The sequence below is a fragment of the Alternaria metachromatica genome (assembly GCF_023757995.1).
Source record: "Alternaria metachromatica strain BMP 0045 chromosome Unknown scaffold_29, whole genome shotgun sequence".
NCBI lineage: Eukaryota > Fungi > Ascomycota > Dothideomycetes > Pleosporales > Pleosporaceae > Alternaria > Alternaria metachromatica.
This window is the reverse complement of record NW_026055520.1, coordinates 359,492-386,474: the sequence shown is the minus strand read 5'-3', so window position 1 is coordinate 386,474 and position 26,983 is coordinate 359,492. Positions and strand designations below refer to the sequence as shown.

Genomic DNA, 26,983 nt, shown 5'->3' with positions numbered 1-26,983 from the left:
CTAGTCTAAGAGATTTAAAAGCTTTAACTACTTTAGAAATAATAGTACTAAAACTTTAAGTTTTAGTTTATTTACTTTTAAAGTACTATAATCTTTAGTTTTATATTCTTTAGTATACTAGTACTAAGCTTTTTTCTTTTAAAACTTAATTATAAGCTATAGAATTATTAGTTTACTAATAAAATAGTATAATTATAAATAAATCTTAATAAAGTATAATATACTTATAAGTTTTTAACTATTACTTAAATCTTTTAATAGTAGTAACCTCTTCTAGGCCTTAGAGATAGAATCTACTACGTTATATCTTATAATATTATACTATGTTATAAATAATAAATAAATAAACTTTTAAGCTATTAAAACTAAGCCTAATAGACTTAAACGCCTTTTACCGCCTACCTATCTATCTATACTTTCTTTTCTTACACATTTATAATAAAGCCTTATAATTCTATATTAACTTATTTATTACTACTAATATTATATAGATAATACCTAGTTACTACTATATTATACGTAGTTCTTCTTAAAAGTAAGCGTTACTACTACTACTACTACTTCTATTATAGTTACAATTGCCTAAAAGCTTATAGAAATCTTAGAATTAGTAGTAGTAGTAATATATCTATAGTGCTATAAAAGAGCTATATATTCTCTATAGCTTAATACGCTAGCTAAATACTCTAGAAAGATCTTAAATATATCTATAGTCTATTAGACTAGTTGCGTATTCTACTATAAGCTTATTAATAAGCTATTAGTATTACTCTATTATCTAGATTATCTATCTTACTTATATTATTAGCCTAATTATAGATTTATAGTTATTATTATTATTATTAATTACTAGTCTATATAGAAGCTGTAGGTATAGCTATAGAGGTAGTTTAAAGCGCCTTTACGTTAAGAAAATTCTCTACTATAGTAAGAATCTATAGTATCTAGACTTTATATTTATCTAATTATATAATATTCTCTATAAAGTTAGTTTAGACTTAAGAGAGTAAGCTATAGCGTAAAGCCTTAACAAGGTTAAGCTAATAAGAATACTATAGACTAGCAAATTCTATATACTTTAGAGAACTACTACTACTTACTATTATAGTAATAGATTCTAAGATAGCTATATAGATTCTAAATAAAGCATTAGATACGTAGCGTTATATAGTATTAAGAATATTAAATTTATAGACTAGCCTAGTGTATATAGTAGTCTTATCTATAATTATCTTATACTACTAGTCTACTAATATATACTTTATAAGATTAAACTTACTACTTCTATATTTATAAGCTACTATAGCTAGTACTATAGATAGTATATAGCACCTACGTATCTTAAAGATATAGAGAGTTATAAAGTTATCTAATATATTATTAGAGTATATTATAGTTAGAAAGATAGATATTGTTATAGACTAGCCTTAGAGTTAGAATATACTAAGTGTTAATAGAATATTGTAAGGCTTAGAACTTAAGAGGCTACGTATAGAATCTAGAGGTTTGTGTAGCGAGTCTAGACCTTACCTATACCTTCTCTATTCTAGCCTAGGCTTAGGCAAAGCCTAAGACTATTATATACTTCTAAACTTGCCTCTGTTGTATTAGTTAGAAAAGCAGCGCAGCGTTGTAGAGAATGCCTCTGCGCTAAGGTTATAGGCCTAACAGGCAACGCGTAGAGGTAGGTCTGCGCGTACAGAGTTTTTAGACTATGCGAAAATTTTGCCTATACAACCTCTACTACGCCTATGTACAGAGTTACAACAACTCTAAACTGCATCTAGACTAGAGTCGCATTATAATTTTTCGCGATTATAATATAGCTTTTATCTAAGGCCTTACTTACACTCTAACGCAACTTACCTTTATTCTAACCTACTCTAAATTCTTTACTTTGCAACTTCTACACCCGCCTCTTTTAAAAACCTATTAGTTCTAGACTACGTCTGCACCTCTTATTATAAAGTTCTATATTATTCTTGCCTAGCTTACAGCTCTAGTGCTATTTACTTTAGCTAGTTCTCTTAACGCGCGAAACAGTAGCACTAGTGTTGCTGCCGCTAGCGCCTCTAGCGGCTAAGATCTAAGAAAGCTAACTAGTCTCTCTAGACACAGCTCCTTCTATAACTCTAAGGTAAGAGCTCTAATTAGGTCTAGACTATGCTCTAACTAACGTATAATAGAGTAAGCAGCGCTGTATAGACTAGTACAAAGTTAAGAGCAACTCTAATAACTCTAACTTTGCTAAGGCTAACTCTAAGAATTACTTATATATTCTATATATTGCGCTACTCTTCTAGTTCAGAAAGTATAAGTGTAAGCCTAGTGCTAGTTTGTTCTATTTAGGTTCTCTTAAGAGTCTAGACTATAAGCTAACTTCTTCTAGGCTCTTTATATTCTTTCTGTAGCTATTGCAAGGCGAAGTGCGCTTTATATACGCTTAAGTTCTCTATTAACTCTAAGCTACGCCGCGCGTTCTGCGATTAGAACTGCTACGTTAAGCAGAGCACTAGGCGCAGAAACGCCTATATTACAGATCTAGAGACGTACAGCACTATACAGCCTATAACTAGAACTATACTAAAGTTTGCGCTGCGCTTTTACATTCTCTGCTGCTGCTTTAAATTAACTCTTGCTACAGCTAAGTAAGGCTCTAGTCTAGCTACCTCTTATAAACTCTCTGCTTAACGCTAGTACAAGGCTTTACGCCTATCTAACAACTAGATGTCTCTATTTAATCCCTCTTAGAGGAACATAGTTATTTCTATAGCATCTAGTTGCAGCTTAAATAATTTAAATAATCTTATGCGTTTTGTTAGCAGCGCTCTAAACGTTATTAGTAGTTAGTTTTAGTAGCAGAAGGACATGTTTAGTAAGATTATAGTACAGGCTCTAACTTTCTCTGCACTATCTATATGTTAACTTTTATTAGAACTAACTTCTACCTAGCACGCTCTTAAAGCACTGCTGCTAAGTAGACTATCTGCCTCTAAGCAGCTCTAGTTTCTACTGCTAAGCCTACTAGATTAACAACTAGCCTAAGAACAAATATAACTTAGATAATAAAGAGTATAGAGTCTCTACGCGCTGCGCTAACTGCTGTACTAACCTCTCTTGCGACCGCCCTTAAACTACTAGAGATACTACCTACTACAGTTGCTATCGCGTTAATATCTAGCCTAGCGCTATTTCTTTTCTAGACTTAAGCGCGTAAGCTCCCTCTGCTGTATATAAGCAGCGCAGCACTTCTAGGCGCAGTGCTCTAGTACCTATCTCTGCGCGGAATCCTCTAGCGCCTTATACAGATACAGTCTACTACAGCACTAAAGCCTGCAAGAACGTTAAGTAGAACTAGAATAAGCTAATAGAGAATTTCGCTAAGTAGCCTAGTAACTCTAGACTAGCTCTAGACCCCGCCTTATCTACTAACTCTTCTACCTCTAACTAACTCTAGCGCTATATCTTAATATTATCTAGCTAGCCTATGTCTAACTCTAAGTCTAAGGCTAAATTAGAGGCCTACCTTTTCTAGATCCCGCTATTATTAACTTCTAGCAGTAATACTCTGCGCTAAGGCTCTGTTAAGCAAGAGACCCCTCTACTACTATACAATAACTATTCTACGCACTACTATGTTAAAGACTAACTTATTCTAAAGCTGCCTCTCTAAAGCTTTAGCTGCGTCTAGAAGCAGCTTCTACTTAAGAAGGAGCCTCCTCTACTTAAGAAGAATCTAATTCTGCCTAAGAAGAACCTGTAATAGCAGCTAGAGCAGAAGTTTTCTAAGATTAAGAAGAAGATTCTAGAGCCTAATAAGTAGTTTAACATAAGTAGCAGTCTACCTAATAAGTAGATCTGTTGTAAGATAGAGGACAACTAAGTAGACTCTATGTACCTCTAGTCTAGATCTGTATAGTGCCTGTAGAGTTACTATTCTTAAGATTTGCAGTGCGTACTAGATAGCGTAGGCTAAAGGCTATTAAATTAACTTCTTTGTTATAGGCCTAAGGCTAAATTTATTATGTGCCTTTTCTTTTCTTATTATAACGCACTAGTCTATTGTAAAAACGCGCGTCTCTATATTTAGCTTTAAAACAATCTAGCGCCTTAGTCTTAGAGAGTTTAAGCAGGTTAACCTATATTAGCGTAACGTAGCTAGCCTACTTTACTAAGGCCTTCTACTAGCTCTAACTAGAAGCGTTTTTTACCTATAAAACTTTCTCTACTATCTATTTACGCAAATTCTTATTATTCTTATATAGGTCTACTACAGGCTCTAGTTGTGCGTCTGTTAGCGGCTAGCTTAGCAGAGAATCTGCTGCTGCCTACTCTACTAGATCTACATAGACAGTCTTGTGCAGGTTTCTAGATAGGTCTAAGGTAACTATAAGAGAGAATAGCACTGCTGTTACAGCGTACTTTGCTTAGAGCTAGTCTAATTTCTTACTAGGCTAGTTTGTCTTAATATTACGCATAGAGAACTATACTCTATTACTAACCTAGAATTGCTCTGCAGAGCAGCGCAACTAGTTTATAGTCTTCTATTACTACTACTAGGTAAAAATAATTGCAGCTTAGGCTAGATTAAGCCTAGACTTTAGGTGCTCTATAAACTAAACAGCGCAGCTCTTAGAGGTGTGCGTAGACCTCTTCTAAGGCGGAACCTACTACAGCGTCTCTACTATATATCTATTAAGTAGTAGGTTTAGGCTAACCTCTGTAACGCTTAAGTTATAGTTATTTAAGGCAAGTTAACACGCTAGAAGGCAATTAGGCTAGTTAGTCTATTTAAAGTTTACTATTATACGCAGTACTATCTATACCTTTTAGTTTATGCGCTCTATGCCTCTATTAGTCTAGAGGTAGTACAACGTTAAGAGTAGCTAGTCTACCTTTATAAGCTTACATAAAGTAGTCTAGAAAGCCTCTAACTAGTTAGAGCTACAGTCTGTAATAAGAGCTAAGAGAAATCTATAGAAACGCTACTAGTAGTTGCAGAATACCTGCGCGATGTAGTCTAAGGCTATAGAGAGAACTGCTTCTAACTAGACAAATTTTAACAGGTAATCTATAATAACTAAAAGATACTATAGCAAGGTCTTATTGCGGGCTAGCAGTTCTATTATAAAGTCTATTAAGATCTGCTGCTAGTACTTATCTGCTACTAGAATAGGCTATAACAGCCCTTAGCGCTTCTTCTAAGAGAAGTAGGTAGCGTAGTAGTAGCAATTTCTAATGTAACGCGCAACGTTACTTAACATACTATTCTAGTAATAGTTTTAGCGTATATAGCAGAAAGTAACATTCTTCTCTAAATACTCTACTAGGCCTAACTTGTAGGCTCTCTAGATTACTGTTATAGTAAGTAGCTTCTAATTTAGTAGCTATAAAACGCCTCTTTAAAGTAGTGTACTGTGTGCGCTAATAGCGCAGTCTCTAATTTGCTAAGTTATATTAGCCTTAGGTAGAAAAGCCCTCGTACCTAGATAGACTGCCCTCTACCTCTTAACGTAGCTAGAATTCTCTACTAGTGCAGCGTTCTATAGGCTCTGTATATAGAGGTTAAGAAATACTAAAGAGCCTAGTAGAGGTGTATTCTCTACCTAGACCTAGGCTGTACTTACTAAGATCTAGATAGGTATTATAACGCGTGTTAACTAGCGGAAATCCTCTACGCAGTCTTACTTATAGCAGCTTAATGTATTAGAGCGCGCCGCGAGGCGCCTAGGCTAATAACGTAATACATACTAGAATTTAGAGAGGTGCTCTGCCTAGCAATGCTATCGCTCGCTAAGGTCTTGTATACTAGTAAAGTACTCTAAGTTCTTATAGTTAGTAAGAACCTTAAAAGGCTTGTGCACGCTAGTAAGCTTAGCTGCCTATGCCTTAAGGCAGCGCACTATAGTAAGTAACTTCTTATTGTAAATAGTATAGTTGCGCTTCTTGCTTGTAAGAGCTACTAAATAGTAAGCAACTAGGTACAGAATACCTCTAATATACTGCGAAAGACATCTCTCTAGAGCGACGCCTAAGTAGTCTATCTTAATAATTGTTTAGTAAGAGGGGTTCTACTAACAAAGAATAGAGCCTATAACAAATGCAGACTTTAACGTTTAGAAAGCCTAATTCTTCTCTAGTCTCTATTTAAACTAGGTAGCCTTTTCTATAAGTTAGTAGAGAGAAGCAGCTATCTTAGAGAAGTTAGAGACAAAGTTACAATAAAAGTTTGTAAACCTAAGAAAACTACGCATACCTATTACTGTTGTAGGCGCTCGCTAGTTCTAGACTACCTAGAGCTTGTCTAGGTCTAGACGTATAGCGCGCTCTACCTTAATAACGTAACTAAGGTAGCAGACCTTCTTTACCGCAAACACGCTTTTCTTAAGGTCTAGGTTAAGTTAGGTATTACGTAGCAGAGTTAGAACCTGTTTTGCCTTAGTAAAGTAGTTAGCTCTGCTTTCTCTAGAGTAGATTAGAACGTTGTTAAGGTACGCTGTCGCGAAATTGCCTAGTGCTTTCTTTAGCGCACTGTTAATGTACCACTAGAAGAATATAGGTGCACTAGTTAGGCTAAAAGAGTAGATAAGCTACTTAAATAATCTAAATTAGGTACAGAACGCTGTTTTTGCCTTGTTACTATTAGCTATACGCAGCTTGTAGAATGTAGCATAAACGTTAACCTTAGTAAACTAATAAGCCTCTAAAAGCATGCGCAGCGTCTTCTTAATTAAGAGTAGTAGGTAGCGATCTGTAACTATAATTTTGTTAAGGCTATAGTAGTTAACGTAGAGGCGCTAACCTCTAGAGGCCTTCTTTACTAGAAGAACTAGCAACCTAGCAGAGGAGAAGCTAGCCTAGATCTACCTCTTATTAAGTAGGTCTATAAGCTACGCGCGCAGCTCTAGTAGCTAATCGCGCGATATTAGATATAAGAGGCCTTATAGCGCGTTCTGCTTGCGGCTGCGCGCGTCTATAGACAAGTTAATATAATAATTAAGGCGGCTCTAGTAAGAGAGTAGCCTACTAGCCTTATTCTTATTAAAGAGGTTACAAAACGCAGCTAACTTAGGTAGTAATTTACTTAGCTTAGGCTCTATAAAGGGTTAAATGCCTTCTAACAAGAGGTAGAACTAACGCAGAGTATAGGTAAGAGTATAGATACTTATAACAAGAACTGCGCCTCTATACTTAGAAATACGCGCTCTATAATCTACTACCTTAGCTACCTTCTTAACACTAATTATTATAATCTCTAGCTGCTCTAGAGCCTAATTACACTTATACACTACTATCTCTCTAGCGCAACCTATAGTAAGAAGGCCCTATAGAACGTTAAGAACGACGCTCTTCTAGTGCATCTATAGCTTACCTAGAATAATATTGTAATACAAGTTTAGAACTACATAGGCAACAAGGCGAGTTAGCTAACTATTAATGTTATACTCTACTATAGCTAACTGTAAGATAACAGAGTTCTGTAAAGAACCTACTACTTAGCGCAGCAACTATAGAGTTAATTTAAGAAATTAGGTACTTACTCTTCTAGCAACTGCCTTATTAATTACGCAGAAATATTTACACTCTAAGTTAACTAACGCCTACACCTGCTTAGCGCTCTCTAGAAATAAGAATACTAAAAACAGGCTCTTATCTATAAACTAGCTAATATTAACTAAGCAAGTATTAAGGCTATATGTTAGCGACTCCTCTGCTAATGCAACCGCAGTCTGCCTCTAAGCTAAACTCTCTCTAGAGGCAGTTAGTTTTCTAAACGTACCCTCTCTTTATCTAAACTAACTAATTATATTGCGATAGAGCGTATTATAGCTGCGTTTAGGCATACTCTTATGTAGTAGCCTGCGCGCCTGCACTATATATAGATACTTGCTGCCTTACGCTCGCTAAATATATCTGCAGAAATCTAGTTCTTCTAGTTAGAAGCTAGACCTCTGCAAGAGCCTCTAGACGCAGTGCCTGCTGCCTCTACGTTTACTATATAAACGTTACTATTATAGTTCTGCCTCTAAGGCGCTATAGGCACAGAGTAATAGAGCTAAGACCTCTAGGTAGACTCTATCTCTGCTGTCTTAAGGTTAACTGTAATAGCCTTATACGCGAGAACCGCAGCGTTATAGTTAGTGCGCGATACGCTCTAGTTTATAGAGACCTCTCTTATATAATTATTTAAGGCGTTACAAAGCTAGCCTAGCTTATGCTTATTAGCCTAGTAGAGCCTACCTGCCTACGCTAGAGTCTAGCTAAAGGCGATAAAGAATTCTATAAAGGACTAACGCTTTCTCTAGCGCAGGTAGTCTAGGCGTACTAGAGCCTACTTCTTACTATAGACGTTGCTATAGCAGAACAACAGGTAGTTAAGAAACTCTAGCAGATTCTAGGTACTATACCTACCTATCTTAAAGTATAGAGCAACCTGCTACTAGACTGCAGGTAATAGTTTAGCGTTAATAAATATAAACTACAACTTTCTGTTCTCTAGAAACTCTTAGTCTATCGCTAGCTTATACTTAATTATTACCTTCTAGGCTTAGAAGTACGCCTTATTACCTCTAAAGCACTCCTCTATCTAAAGAGGCCTGCGCTTATCTACGCACATAGGTAGAGAAGAAGAAAGAAACAGAGAGTCTGCACTAGCGCTAAAACTACTAATAGGTACCTCTATAGTAAGAGCAGCGTTTCCTTTCTATAGAGTATTACTAGAGAGAGGCGTAGCATTAAACTACGTACTTAAGGCCTTAAGGCGTTAGGTAAGGTGTTTATTCTAGACCTAGAGCGTCTAGAATAAGGCGTAGTCTTCTGCGCAGTCTTAGGTTAGTTGTTATAGTTAGTTTAGAATTGCTTATAGAGTTGCGTCTTTAGCTATTTTTATTTCTTAAGCCTAGCTAGTCTATCTCTAAACTTGTATATAGTGCGCAAGAAAGAAGCCTTATAAATATTATAGACTAGCCTTAGAGTTAGAATATACTAAGTATTAATAGAATATTATAAGGCTTAGAACTTAAGAGGCTACGTACAGAATCTAGAGGTTTGTGTAGCGAGTCTAGACCTTGCCTATACCTTCTCTGTTCTAGCCTAGGCTTAGGCAAAGTCTAAGACTATTACAGATATAAAGAAAGATTTAGAAGGTATAGAAGATATAGAGAATAAAAATAAGAAAGATAAGAGAAGAGAGAAAGATAAGAAAGTAGAGGTTTTTACTTTTCTATCTACTAAAGAGTCTAGTATAATTACACGTATAAGACTTTTTATTAGAATAGCTATTATATAATAAATTTAGAGTTATTATGTATAGAATTTAGAGTTATAAACTACTACTTCTTACTATCTTACTACCTTATAGCTTTATTCTTACTTTATAGTCTTATTTTAGAAATAGCTTTAAATACGTTTAAGTTCTTAAATGTTTATAGCTATTTCTCTATAGTTATAGCTTTCTTTACTTTATACTTTTATATAGAGCTTCTAGAAAGTAATAAAATATATATATAACTTCTAAATACCTTTCTAGAGGTATATAGAGCGCGTAGATACTTATATACCTTTTTTCTTTATAGAATTTAGGCTAAATTCTAGCTTCTTACTCTTATACTTTTATATAAGGTTTAAGAGTGTTAAACTTTATAGCTTAGTTTTAATCTCTAGAACTTTTAAAAGAATATATACTACTATATACTATAAAATAAGGTATTTAGAAAATATATCTATATTATAATTATATACTATATTACTTAACTACGTTATACCTGTATTTTCTACACTAGTATATTTAATAAAGTAATAGTAGTAGCTAAGTAAAGTTTATAAACTTAAATAAAAAATACTTTATAATTAACTATATTTTACTTAGTATATTCTACTAAGTAAGATATAGTATATTATTCTTATTAATAATATAATAATAGTACTTATTTGTAAAGTATATAGTAGAGAGAGAGTTATATAATATTTATTTATTTTATTTCTAATATATATCTTTTTATACTAAATTAATTCTAAACTATTCTAGAAATAATTTACTTAAAAATAGTACCTAACTATCTACTAGAACTACTACTCTTAGAAAGAGTAAGTATACGCTTAGAAGAAAAGTTTAAGAAGAACTAGCAAGATTTATACTTATTCTTTTTATTCTAGAAAAAAATATAGTCTAAATCTATTAGAAATAATTCTAAATTATTCTAGAAATAATTTAAATAAAACTTACTATAAATAAAGTCTATGTCTAGGCTATTAATATTATACGTCTAGTAGAGAAAGTTATCTTTAGCCTAATTATTATAATAGTCTCTAACTATATTAGTTATAGTAGTAAAGTTAAGCTATAAAAGTTAGAAATAATTTAAAAATATTTAAGAAATAATTTACCTATTCTCTCTCTAAATTATTAACCTAAATAATATTCTAGAGAAAGTATTTCTAGTCTTTCTACTCTTTCTTCTCTTTTTTATTATCTAGTATAGTAGTAGAGTTCTTAAAATTATTATAGTCTAAATTATTTACTAATTAATCTAACTTATAGTCTAAATTACTTAATAAATAATCTAACTTAGACTTATTATTAAATTCTATCTAAGCTAGATTAGTAGAAAAAGTAAAAGAGTTAGTAAAAGAGATAGTAAAAGAGTTAGTAATAGTATTATAGGTAGCTATAGTCTAAATATAAAAACTTAGATTAAATTAATTAAGAATTAATTAAGAAGTAATTTAAATAAACTTACTTATCTTAGCTTAAATTAGAGTATTAGTAGAATTTCTAACTTACTTAGTAAACGCTATTCTTAGCTAGTAAGCTTAGCGTAAGTAGTTTCTAAGTATAGTATAACTAGTATACTTCTACTAGAAAAAATATTAGAAATAATTAAGAAATAATCTAGAAATAGTTTATACTCTATAAAGAATTTTACTTTAAATTTTAATATAGTAGTATAGCTAACCTATATAAATAATTAGCTTATTTTATATATTAGTAGTAAAAAGTAAGTACTTAAATAAGTATTAGTTAAGCTAAAGAAATTACTTATAAGTAGGCTAAATTTATTAGAATTATTTATAGATTAATCTAAAAATAGTTTATACATTTTCTTAGAAAACACTTTAGATTTAGTAGACTATTATAAGTAGCGTAGTTTAGTAAAAAGGTTTAGTAAAGTTATATTATTATTATTTAAGTAAAATTATTTTAGAAATAATTTATAATTAATTTACTAAGATACTACTTTAGCGTGTGCATTAACTACGCATAAATGCCTTAGCATGCTATGTCTCGGCGCGCCCTTAGTTAGATGGCCTGCATCCTGCGGTTCTAGTTCGGCCGTCCAGTCGCGTCACGACCGCTGATCAGCGCGCGACTCCTCACACTTACATCAACTGCCGTCATCCGGCCAGGCCCTCGAGCGAACTTGGGTTGTCGCATTTGCTTCTTTCTCTCCCTCTTGCACTCCGACCGGAGCGTGACTCGGAAAGCGAAATCTACCCGCCGTTCCTCGTTAAGCAGCTAAATTGATCACCCGTCCTGTCATCCCGGAACCCTGTCCATCTTCAGCCCCCAAGGGCTCGAGCGTGCATCGAAGCGGCATCAGAAAGATCCCCTCTCCACCTCAGCGACACCGCATAATCCTGCCTGACCACGCCTTCCGACCGCTCCTTCCCCCTTCACACACACATCCACACAATTGCACTCCGCTATGCAAGCTCGCCATACGCCGACCGACGAACACCGCAGCAAGAGAAAGTTCCAACCCAGCATCACAAGCTATTTCGAGGTGCGGGACGATTTCGAGGATACCGACGATCTGCGGGGCCTAGATCCGATTACCCGACCGCGACACCAAAACACGAGGCAACACCAGCATCAGCACAGGGAGAAACTCGCTCCTGACGTCCCCGGCCGAGTCCAAGCAGACCTCCTCAGCGTCGGCATGAGAGTGCGAAAGAGCGTGCCGGAAGGCTACAAGATCCACAAGACATCCGGCCTCCCCTCCATCCAAACCACCATGTCGCGGCCCACCCTAGCCGTCAAACCACCCCGAGAGCCTGTATCAGAAGAAGTGCTGCACCAGCGCGAACTCCTGCCCTTCTGCGGCTTGAACAAAATTGGCGGCTTCGCAGAACAACCAACAACAAACCCACACCTCTACGCTGCGAACGGCACGCCACCACCTCCAAACTACTTCCCCCTCCCAGCCGAAACCTTCACCCAGCCCTTCTCGTCCAAAGCCTCCACAGACAGCGGATACTCAACGACTTCGCAACGTCCACACAACCCCTCGAAACGCTCATGGCAGGACGAAGATGAAGTCAGGACATTAGACACGACATTCTTCTTCGGCTCATCATCGTCGACAAGGGGAATGGGCATGGGCGTCGAAATCGACGAAGTGCCCGTTAGCCCGCTGAGTGAAACGCCACCTCAGGGACTCAATATGCAGCCGCCACCGCGTCGCGTCGCGCTGCCCAAGTCGAGACGGACAGTGCAACGGACGATTAGTGACGATGATATTGATATGGATTTTGAGAACGCGGCGCACATGGAAGGAAGAGTCGGCGCAGGTAGTGGAAGTGATTTCGAAGAGGCGGACTTTTTGAGCAAAGAGGTGGATATGGGTGGGATCTAAGGAGATCATATCACACCTACAGTCGGTTTTCTTGTCGTCCCGGCACCTTCTCGCTTCTTCGCTTCTTGTATATACCTTGGTTCTGGTCTGGTTACACGGTCTTTCCTTTTGGTCTCTCTCCCCCGACACGCGAAGCCGTCATTACAGGCGGCGCAACAACGGCGTTCATGAACAAGCGATGTATGTAATGTCGGCGCGTATACCCGATTTATCTTTCTTGGTTGTCTAGCTGGTAAATCTACTCTTGGTTTCCCCAAACGGCCTCCCTTTGCGATATGCACTCCTAGATCTCCTGATTAATCAACGCAGCACTATCACAGATCTCTTCACCATGAACATTAAAAACCGACTGCCCATCTATCGTAACATTCCTCGTCGTAAACCCAAAACAATGGCCCCCTTCCCAGTCATTACTCACATCGAAAGTATTGCGCCAACAAACCGCATTACAGAGGGGATTACGACCTGCTTGTATATCGGTCCGGTTGTTCTGATTATACTGCGCGCATATGTCGATGCATTCGTCGAGGCTTTTTACGACGCCCTGCACGGGAGCCGCGACGCCGCCGGTGTTCAGGTAACTTGCATTGCAGAGTTTGCGGAAGTGGTAAGATGCGCTGCCGTAGGTCACGGTGCGGAGTGTGTTGTTGGAGGACGGGCAGTCGCGGAGGAGCGTGGGTTGTGGGCTGGATGTTGGGCCGAGGATGGTGGTTGTGCTGACGGTTTGGGTTGAGGATGTGGGGGATGGTGTTGTTGAGGTCGACTGTATGCTGGTCTCGGGTATTATGGTGCTGCTGGTCGAGCTGGTCGAGCTGGATTTGCGGGTTGCAAGCGATCCCCCGACTCCACCGCCCACAGCACTGGCGATGATGATAACGCCCGCGACTAGTACGATCCAAAATGTTTTCTTCCGCAGGCCACATATCGTTTGCGGTGCCGACTCTACATGCGCAGGCGTGATGCTACCATATGCGATCTTGTCTGTGTCTGTAGGGGCCACCGAGTAGTGCGCGTATTTGTGCGTATCCTGGTCAGTACTACCAGCGACTTCCGGATCGGTACTGGAAGCGACCTCCAAATCAGAATATGGAAGCGATGCCATCCTGAACAGGTCGCGATGAGGAGAATCGCGTAAATTTCGAGAACGAGGTTGAAGGAGGCGATACTGTTGTTTCTCGGGGGGCGACGTTCTCGGGTGTTTATACTTTGAGACTACTGCGGCGGGCGTCGTACAGCCACAGTAAGCGTTTGGGGGCCAAATGGCTTTTTACAGCCACAAGTCGTAACTGATAAGGGGTGAACTGTGGAACTGCAGTTCTGTCGTTTTGAGATCTACCTTGCTTAGATTGATGTTACTTCACCGACGAAGGACTAGATGGGGCCCTTTATGACCGAGTGCTTTTTTGACTGACATACTTCAGCAGCATAACATCAACCAATCAAAACTACCGTCAACACACCTAGTCGGAATTCCTTCGCCTATGAAGCCTCCTTCCACAACACCTCATCCTTCTTTTCCGCCGCTCTAGAAAGCTCGAAAGGAAGAACCCGGCTGTGACGACTTCCCCAACGTCACACTTCCAGAAACATGGGCGGAAATACTCATTAGCTGAATCAAATGGCTCATTTCATTACTTCACCAACAGATGTCACGCATTTGGATAGCAGCGGCATCGAATCGAATGATCAGGCTGATCCCGCTGTCACGACTTGTGCTCCTTCCTCGCCTCACACTTCTCCGCCGACGTCCTCATCGACATCCTATTGGAAGCCTGCCTCTACTGCAAGATATACACACTCCATCTCGCTGAAGAACTTTACTATGTTTCACATCGGGAGTCGAAGCACACCGGTAGTGTGCTGGCCGTGGATGTGTTCGTTGAAGTGCCGAATAGGTAGAGAGAGGAGAAGAGGGAGTAGAAAATCCGGGTTAGGTTGTCAGGTATATGCTGAGGAGTGTTAGAAGGGCTTTGATAGGCGGAAGGATGAGGATGGAGATAGTTTGTGGGAGTGGGGTTCAGATACCTAATTATGATCATGCTAGGGGAGGATGCTATAGCGGGGTGGCTGAGTTCTGCTTTTGAGCTTGCGACCTCTGGGTTATATTTCAAACCAACAGGCTCTTTGAGGTATACATGGTCTCGTGGTGTGTAAGCTCTGCTGAATATGCTGCAATGTATCCCTCAGGGTACACTCTGATGCGGCGCTCACTTCGACAGATTCGGTAGCTCACTGCTCGACTACAGACCCCCTTTCACTTCTTGTTTGCCTGTGCGTAGCGAGTTCACGCTGTTTAGCCACGCAAATTTGGAATCGCGACCGCATACACGCTTGCTTCTCCACTCAACTCACAACACCCACGTCAGTCAATAACACTATGGCCACCGACTCTGAGCTGGAGCCTCCTCGCAAGAAAGCGCGCTGCTCGGCAGACGAGGGACCTAGGTAAGCAACCGCGCCTATTTCATGCAATATACGCTAAAGATCACAGTGTCGAATCGAAGCCGATTGTCGTGCGCGTTGGCGAAACCAAACAGGATTTCTACGTCCACGAATCACTGCTCCGCGCAAACTCACGGTTCTTCGACAACGCGCTCAAGAAGGAGTGGAGAGAGGGACAGGAGGATGCAGTTGATCTACCGGTTCACGATCCAGACCTTTTCAGGACATGGGTCAAGTTCCTCTATACTGGACGAGTTTTCGTTGGAGGGGCTGAAAACCTAATGGACAACGAGCGGAAGCACTATCCAGAGCTTTGGGCATGGGAAGGCCTCTATGATCTCGGCGTTTATCTCGATGACAGTGACTTCCGAGACGCTTTGATCGACGCTATGATCGACTGGATGTGTGCTTCATGCAAGGTTCCCATGAAATTTGCCCGCTGCGTCTATCCACTTACAGCGGAGTCCTCAGCCCACCGAAAACTTGGGGTTGACGCCTTTGTCAATATCGGCCGGCGGGTTCCAGTGGCAAATATGAAGTCTTTCCCACCCGATTTCATGCGCGATATCTTGCGCGAAATCATGCCAAACCTTCGCGAGGGCCTCGAATGGTCATCTGCAGTGGACTGGTTCAAGGATATGGACAGCTGCCATTACCACGATCACGGAGACAAGCCTTGCTACAAGACCAAGCCCAGGTTTCGGTACTGAAGGCTTTTGTTGCTTTCAAGCCCAGGTAACGATAATGAGTCTAATGTACGAAGCTTGTTTTCCCTATGTACGTAGGTAGCCCCACTCACTTCATGTACGATATGCTGACACGTTTTAGCAGTACCTGCGTATCCTGCATCACACGACTCATTCCTCGATTCCTCGGCGTCTAGTAGAAGACAAACGGTTTTGGTATTAGGATAACGACATCAGAAGTCCGGGTGCTAATGCCTTTTGCAGCATACATTGGCGTTAAGGCCTGTCATGCACCGGCTTTTACACCCATGTAGCTGTCAGCCCGTATTATCAGTATAGTTCAATGCGAATACACTAGATTTTTGCCTCTCTCATGCTGACTACTATACATCCACACCACTGTGATACACGCTCACTCTATACCTCAAACGAAGTCGCGATGGCGAGCACCTTTACCTAATAGCATCTTCGCTGCCTTCACCTGTTAGTTTAGAGCTAGTCTGCCACCATATAAGACGCACCCTCTACCTTTAGACTCTGACTTCCACCACGAACTCACTCCCGACGTTGAATCGTTCGTCATCACCTAGGCAACGTTCGCGATGACAAGCAACACGAACTCCCGAAAGCGAGGCACCGATCAGCCAGACAAACTCCCTGATCCGAAGAAGTTGAGGCGGGCCATGGCCGACAGACCGAGGTGAGCATGAGCTAGTTTGACATCGAGATACTCAACTGACCAACTACAGCTGCTTGTTTAAGAAAATCACAATTCTCGTCGGGGACGATGAAGAGCCATTCATCGTTGATAAGGGCACTCTTCTCGCCAGCTCCGACTTCTTCAGGAAGGTCTTCGATACGTCGCTCAACATCAAGGATCCAGAAGAGGTGGATCTGCCAGACGTTAAACCCCGAGCTTTCGAAATTTACCTTTGGTGGCTCAGAACTGGCATCTTCTACATCATGGAACAAGACGACGTCGATGATTCTGCAGAAGAAGACGAACTTGGCATTATTAATGACGAGGAGTACTCAAAGTGGGATGAGTGTTACATGCTTGGTCACCTCGTACAGGACTGTGACTTCCAGGATGCCTGCATCGACTTGATGCAGGAGAAGATGATTTCCGAAGATGTGCACATGCTGGAGATGCCTGATACTGTATACGGGATCGATGTTATACTTCCAGCACATCGACAGTTCGCAGTTGATACGGCAGCTCATCTCTGGGGGGAACTTACATTCAATAACTTGGAAGAAGACGATAATTCTCGTGTGTTCATCATAGATCTCCTCAAGTATGTCAGTACGAAGATGAGGCACAACAAGGTGGCGAAAGAAAAGCCCAAGGACTTCTTCAAAGACATCGGTTGCAAGTATCATGCGCATGTTGCTCTCAACAAGCCTTGCTACAAGAAGACTCATCCAGCCTACAAGTAAGCAAAGAAAGGTACCTCACTGCTTCTCACTCTTCGAGGAATGCTAACCAGCATCCTAGTCTCCAACCCTGAGAGACTGAAGACTGCCCAGCGATCCGACCAACCACTGCGTCTTACAATCGACTATCACTCTGCAACTATGGTTTTGCTTGAGGAAGAAAAGGGTTCATCACTTAATACATTCAGACATCAAAGGTTTTGGCAAAGTGGCTAGTCATTCTTGGTTTACATTTCGGTACTGGAGATCTATGTGAATCTGTTTATTCTGTGTGCGTTCTTGGTTCAGATTCATTAGTGCTATCATCAAGTAGATAGCTGCGCTAGAAAGCTAGCTTTCGAAGACAGTAAATCTCAATGAAAATAAGTCAAATCGTCCTTTCAGGCATACGAACACCTCATACCTCATGATGTCTTGGAGCATGCACGCGCAAGGTAAGTTCTTTCGCGATTGCGCATCGCCCGACTAACCGACTACAACGCAAAGATGCCCTTGAAATACCCCTCAACGCCCTTACACCCCTCCCCATCAACCTCATCAATAAACCCAACATACTGATCCGGCCTCGCGACAACCACACACCCTCTCTCCCTATCAACACCATACCCCTTATACGCATCGCCAAAGCCCTCAAACGGATTCGCATCATCCGCATACACGGAGTCGTAATCCCAACCCGTTTTCGCATCGAACGGATGTAGGATATCCGGGATGTCGCGTAACAGCTCCACCTCTTTCCACTTGGACGAGTGCAGCGTAAGCACCTCGATATTCTTACCAAGATGCGGTGCTAGTACCGATGACGACTCGAGGGCCTGGCAGAAGGTCTTCAAACGGGCGCTCTGCTGAGCGTTTGCAACGTTGCCAGCGAAGACGATGATGCGGAACCGTCCGTCGCTTTTGAGCTTCTGCTGGAACTCCCACGCGCGGCCGTCGGCTTGGTTGATGACTTGGTGGCTGGGGAAGCGCATGCCGAGTTTGATTTCCGAGGAAAGCTCTTGCTTGCCGATGACGGGGGACGAGGAGGAGACGTCTGTGCCGTCGCCTTGGTCGGCGGCGGAGCCCGGTTTGCCGATTAGCATGCTCGTGCCGTAGTCGACTGAGAGGCCGGTTGCGAAGAGCTGGCCTGGAGGGTGGGTTAGCGAGGGAGTGGTTAGCGTGAAAGATGTTGCGCACCTTTCAGGAAAGCGTTCTTGAACTCGTCCATACTGACGCCTTCTTCGTCCATGACGTCCTTGGCTGGTCGACCGGAAAATAGCCGGGAGAACTTGTGGTCGAATGCGATGAGGTCCTGTGCGATACGCCTGCGCTCGGACTGGTAGGTCTTCAGAATGGAGGGATGAGCGATGCCTTTCACAACCAATCCCAGCTTCCAGCCTAGGTTGTACCCATCCTGCATCGAGACATTCATACCCTGACCGGCCTTCGGAGAGTGCGTGTGCACTGCATCACCAGCAAGGAAGACACGGCTCTTGTGGTCGAAGTTCTTGCCGACTCGCTGGCCAATTTGGTATGCCGTCCACCAGTCGCAGTATTCGTATGTCAGTTTGTACGGTGCCATGATCTTTTGTGCTGCTGTGATAATGGTCTCCGGGGTGATCTTTGACCTGTCCGCTCGACCACTGGCGTCGGGCTTGATCTCTGTGAGCTGGATGTAGAGGCGGGCGATTTTGTTCTCACGCGGAATGATCATCATTGATCCGGAGGACGCGCTGTGGATAGCGCAGCGTTTGCGAACATCCGGAAAGTCTGTGATGGGGATGATGTCCAAGACGCCCCAGATGTGATCGGTGGGCTCGCCTTCAAGCTCAAATCCTAGTTGCTTTCGCGTCCAGCTGTGAGCGCCATCGCAGCCTACGACGTACTTCGCCTTGACAGTCTCAGTGCTGCCTTGCTTCTGCTGGCTGTTGGCGATAAGGTCTTCAGTGTCGTCTTCTGCCAGATTGCTCCTGAAAAGACCATCGTTAACTCCAGATCCTGTGCTTTGCGCTGGTTTGGCCTCGTCCTCCGTGAGATATCGGAGCTGGACTGTAACAGGGTAGTTGTCGGGCGAGTGGTCATCAACTCGATCCTCGGCGATATGCAGTGACTCTGGTAACACCGCGCGTTCGACGCGTAGCGTATCCTTGGAGTGCTTTTTGATGTGATCGAGGAAGAACCTCTCAATCCGTCCCTGGTGGAGAACGATCTCCTTGAATCGTGAGAGACCGGGTGGCGTATCTGGAACTCCGTCGGAGCGGCGAATCACACCGTCTTCGCCGGGGTTCTGTGGATGTTAGGAAAGCTGGTAGTTTTGTTGAGTGTGACAACATACCCACATGCAAAACTGATTATTGGTTAGTAAGGTTTACTCGAGCCACAATCGGTTGATGTGCATACCTCTATCAAGTGATTTGCTTCCTTCCAAGCTCTATCCGCGAAACCAAAGCTATCAAAGATCTCCAGGCTGCGGAGCTGTAAACCATCTGCCTGTCCCGAGTAGATCTTTGTGCCGCGCTTATCTACAACACGAGCATTGATGCCACATCTTGCCATCCAAGCCGAGAGCATCAACCTAAGACCTAGTCAGTCTTGAACAATGGCCATTGTTGTGGTTATCGTTACCCTGCTGGACCAGCACCAACAATAAGACTTTGGACTCATTAGCTACATGCTCGCATTGCTGGACACCGGTAGACTAACACATCGCACTTCGACTCTGGGGTCTCTGGAATCGTCATCTTGTAGTCTCTTTGCCGTTGTCGCTAGAGTTGGTTGTTCGCGTGTATATACCTAGCTCAAAGGTTTCCTTCGACGCAAGATTGGCTATACACAGCACGAACGTGGCTTTCATCTAATATAAGACGGCCTTACAAACGCTCCGTCCCGCGCACCCTAGCAATCTCACACTACGGCAATGCTGTTCGGCGTGTCGCACCGCCCACATCCCGGCGTTGTCGACGCGATCTGGTGCGTGGCTACCCCACATCACGCCAAGCCGATTTGGACCGTATGACGCATGGAACGGCGTCCTGAGTTCGTGATTCGCGCATCTCGGTGTGGGCCTGAAGGTAAGCGCAAAAACGTTTTGGGGTTTGTCAGACGTTTGTCAGGTGGATGAGGTTGAAGAGGAGTTGAAGATGGGGATGTGGATGCAGCCGTACCGGGTGCGGCTGCGCTCCTTCCATCGTGCGTCCACAGCGCAAGGAGTGTGGGTCCTTGGTCATGCTTGGTAAATGAGAGGCTCTGGCAGCGGTCGGATTATGCAGCCAGGTGGCACGGTCGAGCTTGCTTTGATCAAACTTCTACGTTAAGAAAGATTGTGTTGCACAGGCGTAGTTGCTGGCCAGCTACGTAGGAGCAAATTCCGCTATTGAGACGGGGTCATGACGTACATACATCATCAGCGACGGCGACTTAGGTGCACGTCACCGACCCTATAGCTTTAGCTAGTCAAGTAGGAAAGTGTCGCTTCTCTGAATTCACACTTCCCATCAATCTTCGAGAGGCCACCAACATGTCCACAAACTACGACTTCAAAACCGCCCTCGTGACCGGCGGAGGCGGCGGCATCGGGAAGGCCCTCGCGCAACAGTTTACAAAAGACGGGAAGAAAGTCATCATTGCCGGCCGCACAGAGTCGAAACTCCAAGAAGCCGCAAAAGAAATCGGAGCAGCAGCTTACTACGTGCTCGATACCGGAGACGTCAAGTCTATCCCGGCCTTCGTCAAGAAGCTGATTTCCGAACATCCGGATCTGGACTGTCTCGTCAACAATGCCGGTGTGCAGCGTCCGCTTGATGTCAACGAAATGGATCCAGAAGAATTCGGAAGCAAGGCCGATCAAGAGATCGACATCAACCAACGTGGGCCCATGCACCTTACATTGCACCTGCTCTCACACTTCAAATCCAAACCAATGGCACTCGTCGTCAACGTGTCTTCCGTCCTCGGCTTCGTTCCGTTCTCCCTCGTCAATCCCGTATACTGCGGTACCAAAGCATGGCTGCACTTCTGGTCAATGAATCTACGCGCTCAGTTAAAGGATACCATGGTCAAGGTCATTGAGATTGCGCCGCCGACCGTAGCGACGGATCTGCATCGTGAAAGGAAGGATCCGGATGACAACAAGAAGGAGAAGAATCAAGCTGCGTTGAGTGTAGACGAGTTTACAGAGGAGACGATAGGGAAGTGGAAGAAGGGAGATGAGATGATTGCTGCGGGTCCTGCGAATAAGATTGTGGATACTTGGCAGGAGAACATGGGACCTATCTTCCAGAGCATGGCCAAATAATCATGGCGCCCCGACGAATTGATGTTTAGTTAATGAGACATGTGTTTTGTTCTGAAGTGACCTAGTGATATGACCTCGGGATGATGCGCGCACGTATCTCTTACCGCAGGCGCGCTCGATGCCCAGGTGTCAGCTGCAAGCGGCTAGCGTGATGCCTGAACGCCAACCTCAGACGCGATGCCAGCCATCTGAGTTTCAAAGGCGCGTCGAAAAAGTAACACAACAAGTTCTCTGACTCCAGAGCCCGATTCCAATCCTGGGTGATGATCCTGATGATCGTAGTTGCCAGCAGGCGGGACTCAATCTCAAACTCCCTGGTTACTCGCGCTCTTTCCTGACCCGCGACTCGCTCTCAAATACCTCTTCCGCCGCCACCTCATACCAGCCCACCGACTCAAGCTCACACACGTCAAACATCCCGTCCCGGTAAACGCCGCAAAAATGGTGAAATACCACCCGCGACCTACAGCGCGCACCAGAGGATCAATGATAGCAGCAGACGCAGCACTAAACGCGCCACGGGCAAGCTGACCCGACGCGTACGCCGTGCTCGGTACTTCAGGAAACACATCCACGAGCAGCGCATTCGCAGTATGACTTAGCAGAGTAGCCAGTGCGGAAACGAAGAACTCCAAGATCAGAGGAACGGCAGGATGAGTGTGTTGTTGCACCGTCCATCCATAGCCTGTGACCAGTGCCGTCTCGATTAGAATCAATGGAACCATATTCCTGAACCGAGCGCGTTCGATCGGGAAATCCAGGATATTTGCTGGATCGACAATCTCGGCTTGACGCGCGTGGTGCGCGTAGTTTATGTCCATGAGTTTGCCGGCTATCGTCCCGCCGATTGTCATGCCAGCCAGCGCAGGTAGGAAGCTTAGTCCGATTTGTAGCTCGTTGTAGTTGTATAGGTCTTTGAAGATGACGGAATGGGCCACTTGGAAGGTATAGTAGATTCCGTAGGACGAAGCGACCATCCAGAGAATCACGGCAGCGTCCGGATGACGGATCATGCGTATCGAGTCGAAGATTCTCGAGAGTGTCTGGGAAGGCTTGGGCATCGCATTTCGCTCCGTAACAGTGGACACCGCCTGATCGCTACTCTTCCGTCCGAGAAGCGATATCCAAGTCCGCCAAACCCCCGTGGCAGGCCTCCCTCCATTCCCCACAATCCCCCTCGACGTCTCCGGCAGCACAAACCCCACGAGAAGAAGACACAAAACCGCAATCCCCAACAGCGCCATGAAGACGCCCATATGCCCCGTCGACTTCATCGCCAACGCCCCACCAATAACCGGTCCAAACGCCGAAATGCCATTACAAGTTGACAACATCGGTCCCAACATGCCCCCTCTTTCCGACACCACAGCAACATCAGCCACAATCCCATACGCTATCGGCACCGTCGCCGAACCACCTATACTCTGAAACGCTCGCAGCGTAATCAACACCGGATAACTGTTCTTGTTCAACGCGAGACCCAGGCTCGCTAGCGTGTACGTGGTAACGAGACCGAGTAGTACGGGTCGGCGGCCATAGGAATCTGCTAGTGAACCGAATATACCCGGGGATATGGCTTGGCAGATTGCGTAAACGGTTACAGTTAAGTTGATGGCTTGGATGGAGACGGAGAAGTGGGTGCTGAGGGTGGGGATGAGCGGGAAGTAGATTGTCGTTGTTAGGGTGGAGATTAGTTGGATTATGCCGAGGATGTAGGTTAGGTAGGTGCGGGTTGATTTTGGGAAGGCGGAGTAGGGCTCTGCTGCGTTGCTTGGAGCTGGCTGGTTGGGCTTGGATGCTGTGGTCTTTTTGGAGGGGTTGTTTGGTGGTGCGGTGTCTTGCACTGGCATTATCTCTGGTGATGGTGGCATTGTGGATGATGAGTTTAGAGGAGTCCTCTACATCTCGAACTGTGGGCACGCGATATGTTACTATATGAAGAGATGTCGAGCATGCAGTCCGGGGATAAAGCCTCGCTTACTCGACATCAAGCCGTGCTACCCGAGACGCCCAGTTGAACCGTCATACATGATTGGAAGAGGAGAACCGTCCGGAGGAGAGTCGTCCGACTTGGCCTGCGCCCTACGTCGTCATTTCCCCAAGCTCGGTGGAATCCATGTGCTTAGATTAGAAGCATTCATCCCGGCCGCGGATTCCTTCCAACTGCCTCCGTCTCGAAACAGCAGACCGCTCAAGACGACCCGCAAAATAACTCACGACATCAACACCGCAGCAGAAACCTACTGTCACCAAATTCATACTGAATTGTAAGAGATTAGTCGATTTCCAACCCCTCCCTCAAAACCCTTACCCTCCTCTTCAACTCCTCCGTATCCCAAGCCCTACCCTCAACCCATTCCTTCACCTCCGCTACCATCTCCCACCACTCTCCCTGTTCACTCGTATGGCCCTTTTCCTTCGCTTCGTTCAACACGCGCCGCGCTTCACGCACAACGTGCCAAAAACGGTGTATCGTGTTTGCATCAGGGAACATCAGACTGCTTCCTTCTTTTTCACCTGGTATAGTTTGGGTGTAGTAGACGGGGAGGAGACGATGCGCCAGCGCTAGATAGTAGGGCTGGTAGAAAAGAGACGAGGTACTATTGTACCATTCACGGGGTTGATAGATTGCCTTTTCGAGATGGTATGGGCGGGATAGGACTGTTTGGAGGACTGTCGCTGCCACATTAAATTCCTCGTTTTCATCTCCGTTGTCTGGCAAGTTGTATATCATCTCCATGGCTTCAGTCAAGATACGCAGTGAGCCGCCGCTAACCCGAATGAAGAAGACCGCGGCACTTAGTTCTTCACTTTCGGATTTCGTAGCAATGATAGAGAGGGTCTTGAATGTTTCGACATCCGTGATGGGTGGGAGGAAGTGGTGGAGTGGTATGTGTGGATTTGCGAGGATGACGGTAGGGTCGTGGTAGAGTATCCATTCTTTTTGATCTTCGATTGGGTTTTGAAGTTCGGTGATGATGAGAGACTGGAGGTAGAGGAACTTGTTCAGAGCGCCTCGCACTATAAGTGTTTGGAGAATGTGGCTTGTGTATCTGAAGTTTTGGGTGTGGAGTTTGTCGAGGGCGAGATTGTCTCTATCATGTTGCCTGAAGTTGTATAATATGGTCGCTTTTGAGATGCGCAGGTCTGCTTGCAATCTTGTAGGAGTCCAGGGTATGGATTCGGGTATAGCGTTGGCGAGATTTGGGGTAGCAGGTGTACCCGATGGGACAAGGTTGAAGATTGAGCAACCAAACAATATATGCAGGCTGATGAAAAACAGTGTGCTTCCGATCAGTAGCCGCGTCTTGTTGCAGTAGAGGCGCAGTAATACAGGAGGCGACGGCATGTTTGTAGTCTCGATGCCTAATAATTTAACATCGGGAGAGAATGCGAAGCCCATAGTGTGGAGAGATAACCCGATAACAGTCGTCACAATCAGCAGAAATTGACATTTCACTATTAGTGAAGGTGAGTACATCAACACGAGCTCATCCCGTCACCGTAAATGCATTTAGACTAGTGCGCCGTGTAGTGAAAGGAGGAAATTTATTCATTCGATTTCGTAACCAATTTTCGCGGTCCAGTCTCGCTGATACCGGTCCTGCAGACGCAGCACTTGAACTACCTAGGTAGGTAAGAGAGCAACTAACAAAAGCCTCTCAGGGTATACATATTCCGCGCATCGTCGCTCTGCTGCAGAGAGCGCGAGGCATCACTCTAGAGTATCTTACTCTGCCTTCTTTTCCTCAGCAGCCTTGGCCTCTTCAGCTTTCTTCGCCTCCTCCTCAGCCTTCTTGTCCGCCTCATCCTGAGCCTTAGCTTCCTCGTCCGCCTTCTTCTGCTCCTCGGCATCCTTCTTAGCAGCCTCTTCCTCTGCCTTCTTCGCATCTTCAGCCTCCTTCTTCGCGGCCTCCTCTTCGGCCTTCTTCTCCTGCTCAGCCTCCTGCTTAGCAGCCTCATCTTCCTTCTTCTGCTCCTCTTCCTGCTTCTTAGCCTCCTCAGCGTCGGCCTTGGCAGCTTCCTCCTCGGCCTTCTTCTGCTCTTCCTCTTGCTTCTTAGCCTCCTCTTCCGCCTTCTTGGCTTCCTCATCAGCGGCCTTGTCGTCGGCGTTGTCCTCGCCATCCTTGTTGTCGTCCTGGCCGTCTTGACCCTCGAGAAGCGCCTTCAACTCCTCAGCAGCAATCTGTTCGTTGAGCTTGTTGTCCGCTTCGTCGTTCTGCGCATCTTGCAGGTCCTGGAGAGCACCCTGCCAGATAGCACCGAGAGTCGCAGCTGGGTCCTCGGCAACAGCCGACCAAGTGGGCTTCGCACCGAAGAGCTGGATACCAGCTGTCTTGGTGGGCATTGCGCCGTCCAACGCGCCAGTCGCGCCTGCGATACCGCCGAAGCCACCGAGCTTGCCGAAGGCGTCGCCGCCGAGAATGTCCTGGGCGATCAGCGTGCGGCTGTCGAAGACCATGACAGTCTGTGTCTCGCGGGCGCCGCGGTTAGCAACGACAGCGGACTGAGCGAAGATGTTCTGCTGGACTTGGTTGCCGCGGCCGTCGTCGATGGCGATCTGGATCTCCTGCACAACAAGCGTAACAGTGGCGACATCGCGGAACTGGTTCTGGAAGTTGCTCTTGCGGAAGAGGTTGTTGAGGTCGTTGTTGAAGCCGTTGTTGACCTGGTCGACGATGAGGACTTGCTCCACTTGCTGAACGACGGCTTGTTGACGTCCGTTGTCGATGATCTGGAGGTTCTCCTGCTGGATCTGGATTACTTGTTGTTGCTGGTTGAAGTTGTTGAAGCCGTCGATGAAGTTGAAGGCGCCGTCGTTGCCGTTGAAGCCGTTGACGACGGAGTTGAAGCCGATTTGGCGCTTGGCAGGGGTGTTGATGGGCTTTGCGGCTGTGAGGGTGGATTAGTATGTTGCGTCATATGGTTGAGTGTTTGGTTTGGAGAACTTACCAGCGAGACCAGCCGCAAGCGCGATAGTAGCAATAGCCTTGATAGACATGTTGATGATGAAGTAGTCCTGAAAGGGTAAAGACGGTAGTATCGTGATTAAAAAGAAGGTAAAGATTAAACGTCACAGACGTATGTGTATAAAAGGTTCAAAGAAAGTGGTAATAAGCAGACTATCAAAGTCGCTAAAAGAATCGAAAGCGGGAATTAAGGAAGGAAGGACTGAAGAAGGCCGGAAGAAGAGTGAGTGTGGGATGAGAAAGTAAACTCATGCGTCCTTCCTTCAGCTTTTATCCAACCACTGCCATCGACAAAACGACGTCGTTAATGCCCAGGAACAACATCGATATGTCGGTACTTGCCTTTGCCGCCCCTGTATTGCCGTAGAGATGTGACACACGTACCATCGTAGCCTTGAGTGCCTCAGTAACTCGCCACATGGACACTTTGCTACCGGCGCACTCCACTCCCGTATCTTGCCAAGACAGATGATGTGCACTAAAACGGTTGCCAAGATTTGCTTGACTGTTTTGTCCTGATTGCCTTGCGACCTGAGGCCT

General features: G+C 44.2%; 8 protein-coding genes across 8 annotated transcripts; 4 read left to right on the top strand and 4 right to left on the bottom strand.

Annotated features, from left to right (window-relative positions):
- Positions 1-11,705: 11,705 nt before the first annotated feature.
- J4E83_009088 (uncharacterized protein) lies at positions 11,706-12,635 on the top strand (the record flags this gene model as incomplete). The annotated part of the gene is made up of 1 exon (XM_049335980.1): positions 11,706-12,635. The coding sequence occupies one exon, from the start codon at positions 11,706-11,708 to the stop codon at positions 12,633-12,635; it is 930 nt and encodes a 309-aa protein (XP_049185014.1).
- Positions 12,636-15,012: 2,377 nt separating this feature from the next.
- Positions 15,013-15,787, top strand: J4E83_009087 (uncharacterized protein; the record flags this gene model as incomplete). Its single annotated transcript, XM_049335979.1, has 2 exons — positions 15,013-15,080; positions 15,127-15,787. 2 exons carry the CDS (start codon positions 15,013-15,015, stop codon positions 15,785-15,787), a joined length of 729 nt encoding a protein of 242 aa, XP_049185013.1.
- Positions 15,788-16,446: 659 nt separating this feature from the next.
- J4E83_009086 (uncharacterized protein) lies at positions 16,447-17,203 on the top strand (the record flags this gene model as incomplete). Its single annotated transcript, XM_049335978.1, has 2 exons — positions 16,447-16,463; positions 16,513-17,203. 2 exons carry the CDS (start codon positions 16,447-16,449, stop codon positions 17,201-17,203), a joined length of 708 nt encoding a protein of 235 aa, XP_049185012.1.
- Positions 17,204-17,673: 470 nt separating this feature from the next.
- J4E83_009085 (uncharacterized protein) lies at positions 17,674-19,520 on the bottom strand (the record flags this gene model as incomplete). Its single annotated transcript, XM_049335977.1, has 3 exons — positions 17,674-18,326; positions 18,377-19,466; positions 19,515-19,520. 3 exons carry the CDS (start codon positions 19,518-19,520, stop codon positions 17,674-17,676), a joined length of 1,749 nt encoding a protein of 582 aa, XP_049185011.1.
- A 1,176-nt stretch (positions 19,521-20,696) lies between these two features.
- Positions 20,697-21,473, top strand: J4E83_009084 (uncharacterized protein; the record flags this gene model as incomplete). Its single annotated transcript, XM_049335976.1, has 1 exon — positions 20,697-21,473. The coding sequence occupies one exon, from the start codon at positions 20,697-20,699 to the stop codon at positions 21,471-21,473; it is 777 nt and encodes a 258-aa protein (XP_049185010.1).
- Positions 21,474-21,791: 318 nt separating this feature from the next.
- On the bottom strand, positions 21,792-23,344 carry J4E83_009083 (uncharacterized protein; the record flags this gene model as incomplete). The annotated part of the gene is made up of 2 exons (XM_049335975.1): positions 21,792-21,872; positions 21,941-23,344. 2 exons carry the CDS (start codon positions 23,342-23,344, stop codon positions 21,792-21,794), a joined length of 1,485 nt encoding a protein of 494 aa, XP_049185009.1.
- Positions 23,345-23,748: 404 nt separating this feature from the next.
- Positions 23,749-24,822, bottom strand: J4E83_009082 (uncharacterized protein; the record flags this gene model as incomplete). Its single annotated transcript, XM_049335974.1, has 2 exons — positions 23,749-24,760; positions 24,818-24,822. The coding sequence occupies 2 exons, from the start codon at positions 24,820-24,822 to the stop codon at positions 23,749-23,751; spliced, it is 1,017 nt and encodes a 338-aa protein (XP_049185008.1).
- A 381-nt stretch (positions 24,823-25,203) lies between these two features.
- Positions 25,204-26,475, bottom strand: J4E83_009081 (uncharacterized protein; the record flags this gene model as incomplete). The annotated part of the gene is made up of 2 exons (XM_049335973.1): positions 25,204-26,366; positions 26,427-26,475. The coding sequence occupies 2 exons, from the start codon at positions 26,473-26,475 to the stop codon at positions 25,204-25,206; spliced, it is 1,212 nt and encodes a 403-aa protein (XP_049185007.1).
- Positions 26,476-26,983: the final 508 nt, after the last annotated feature.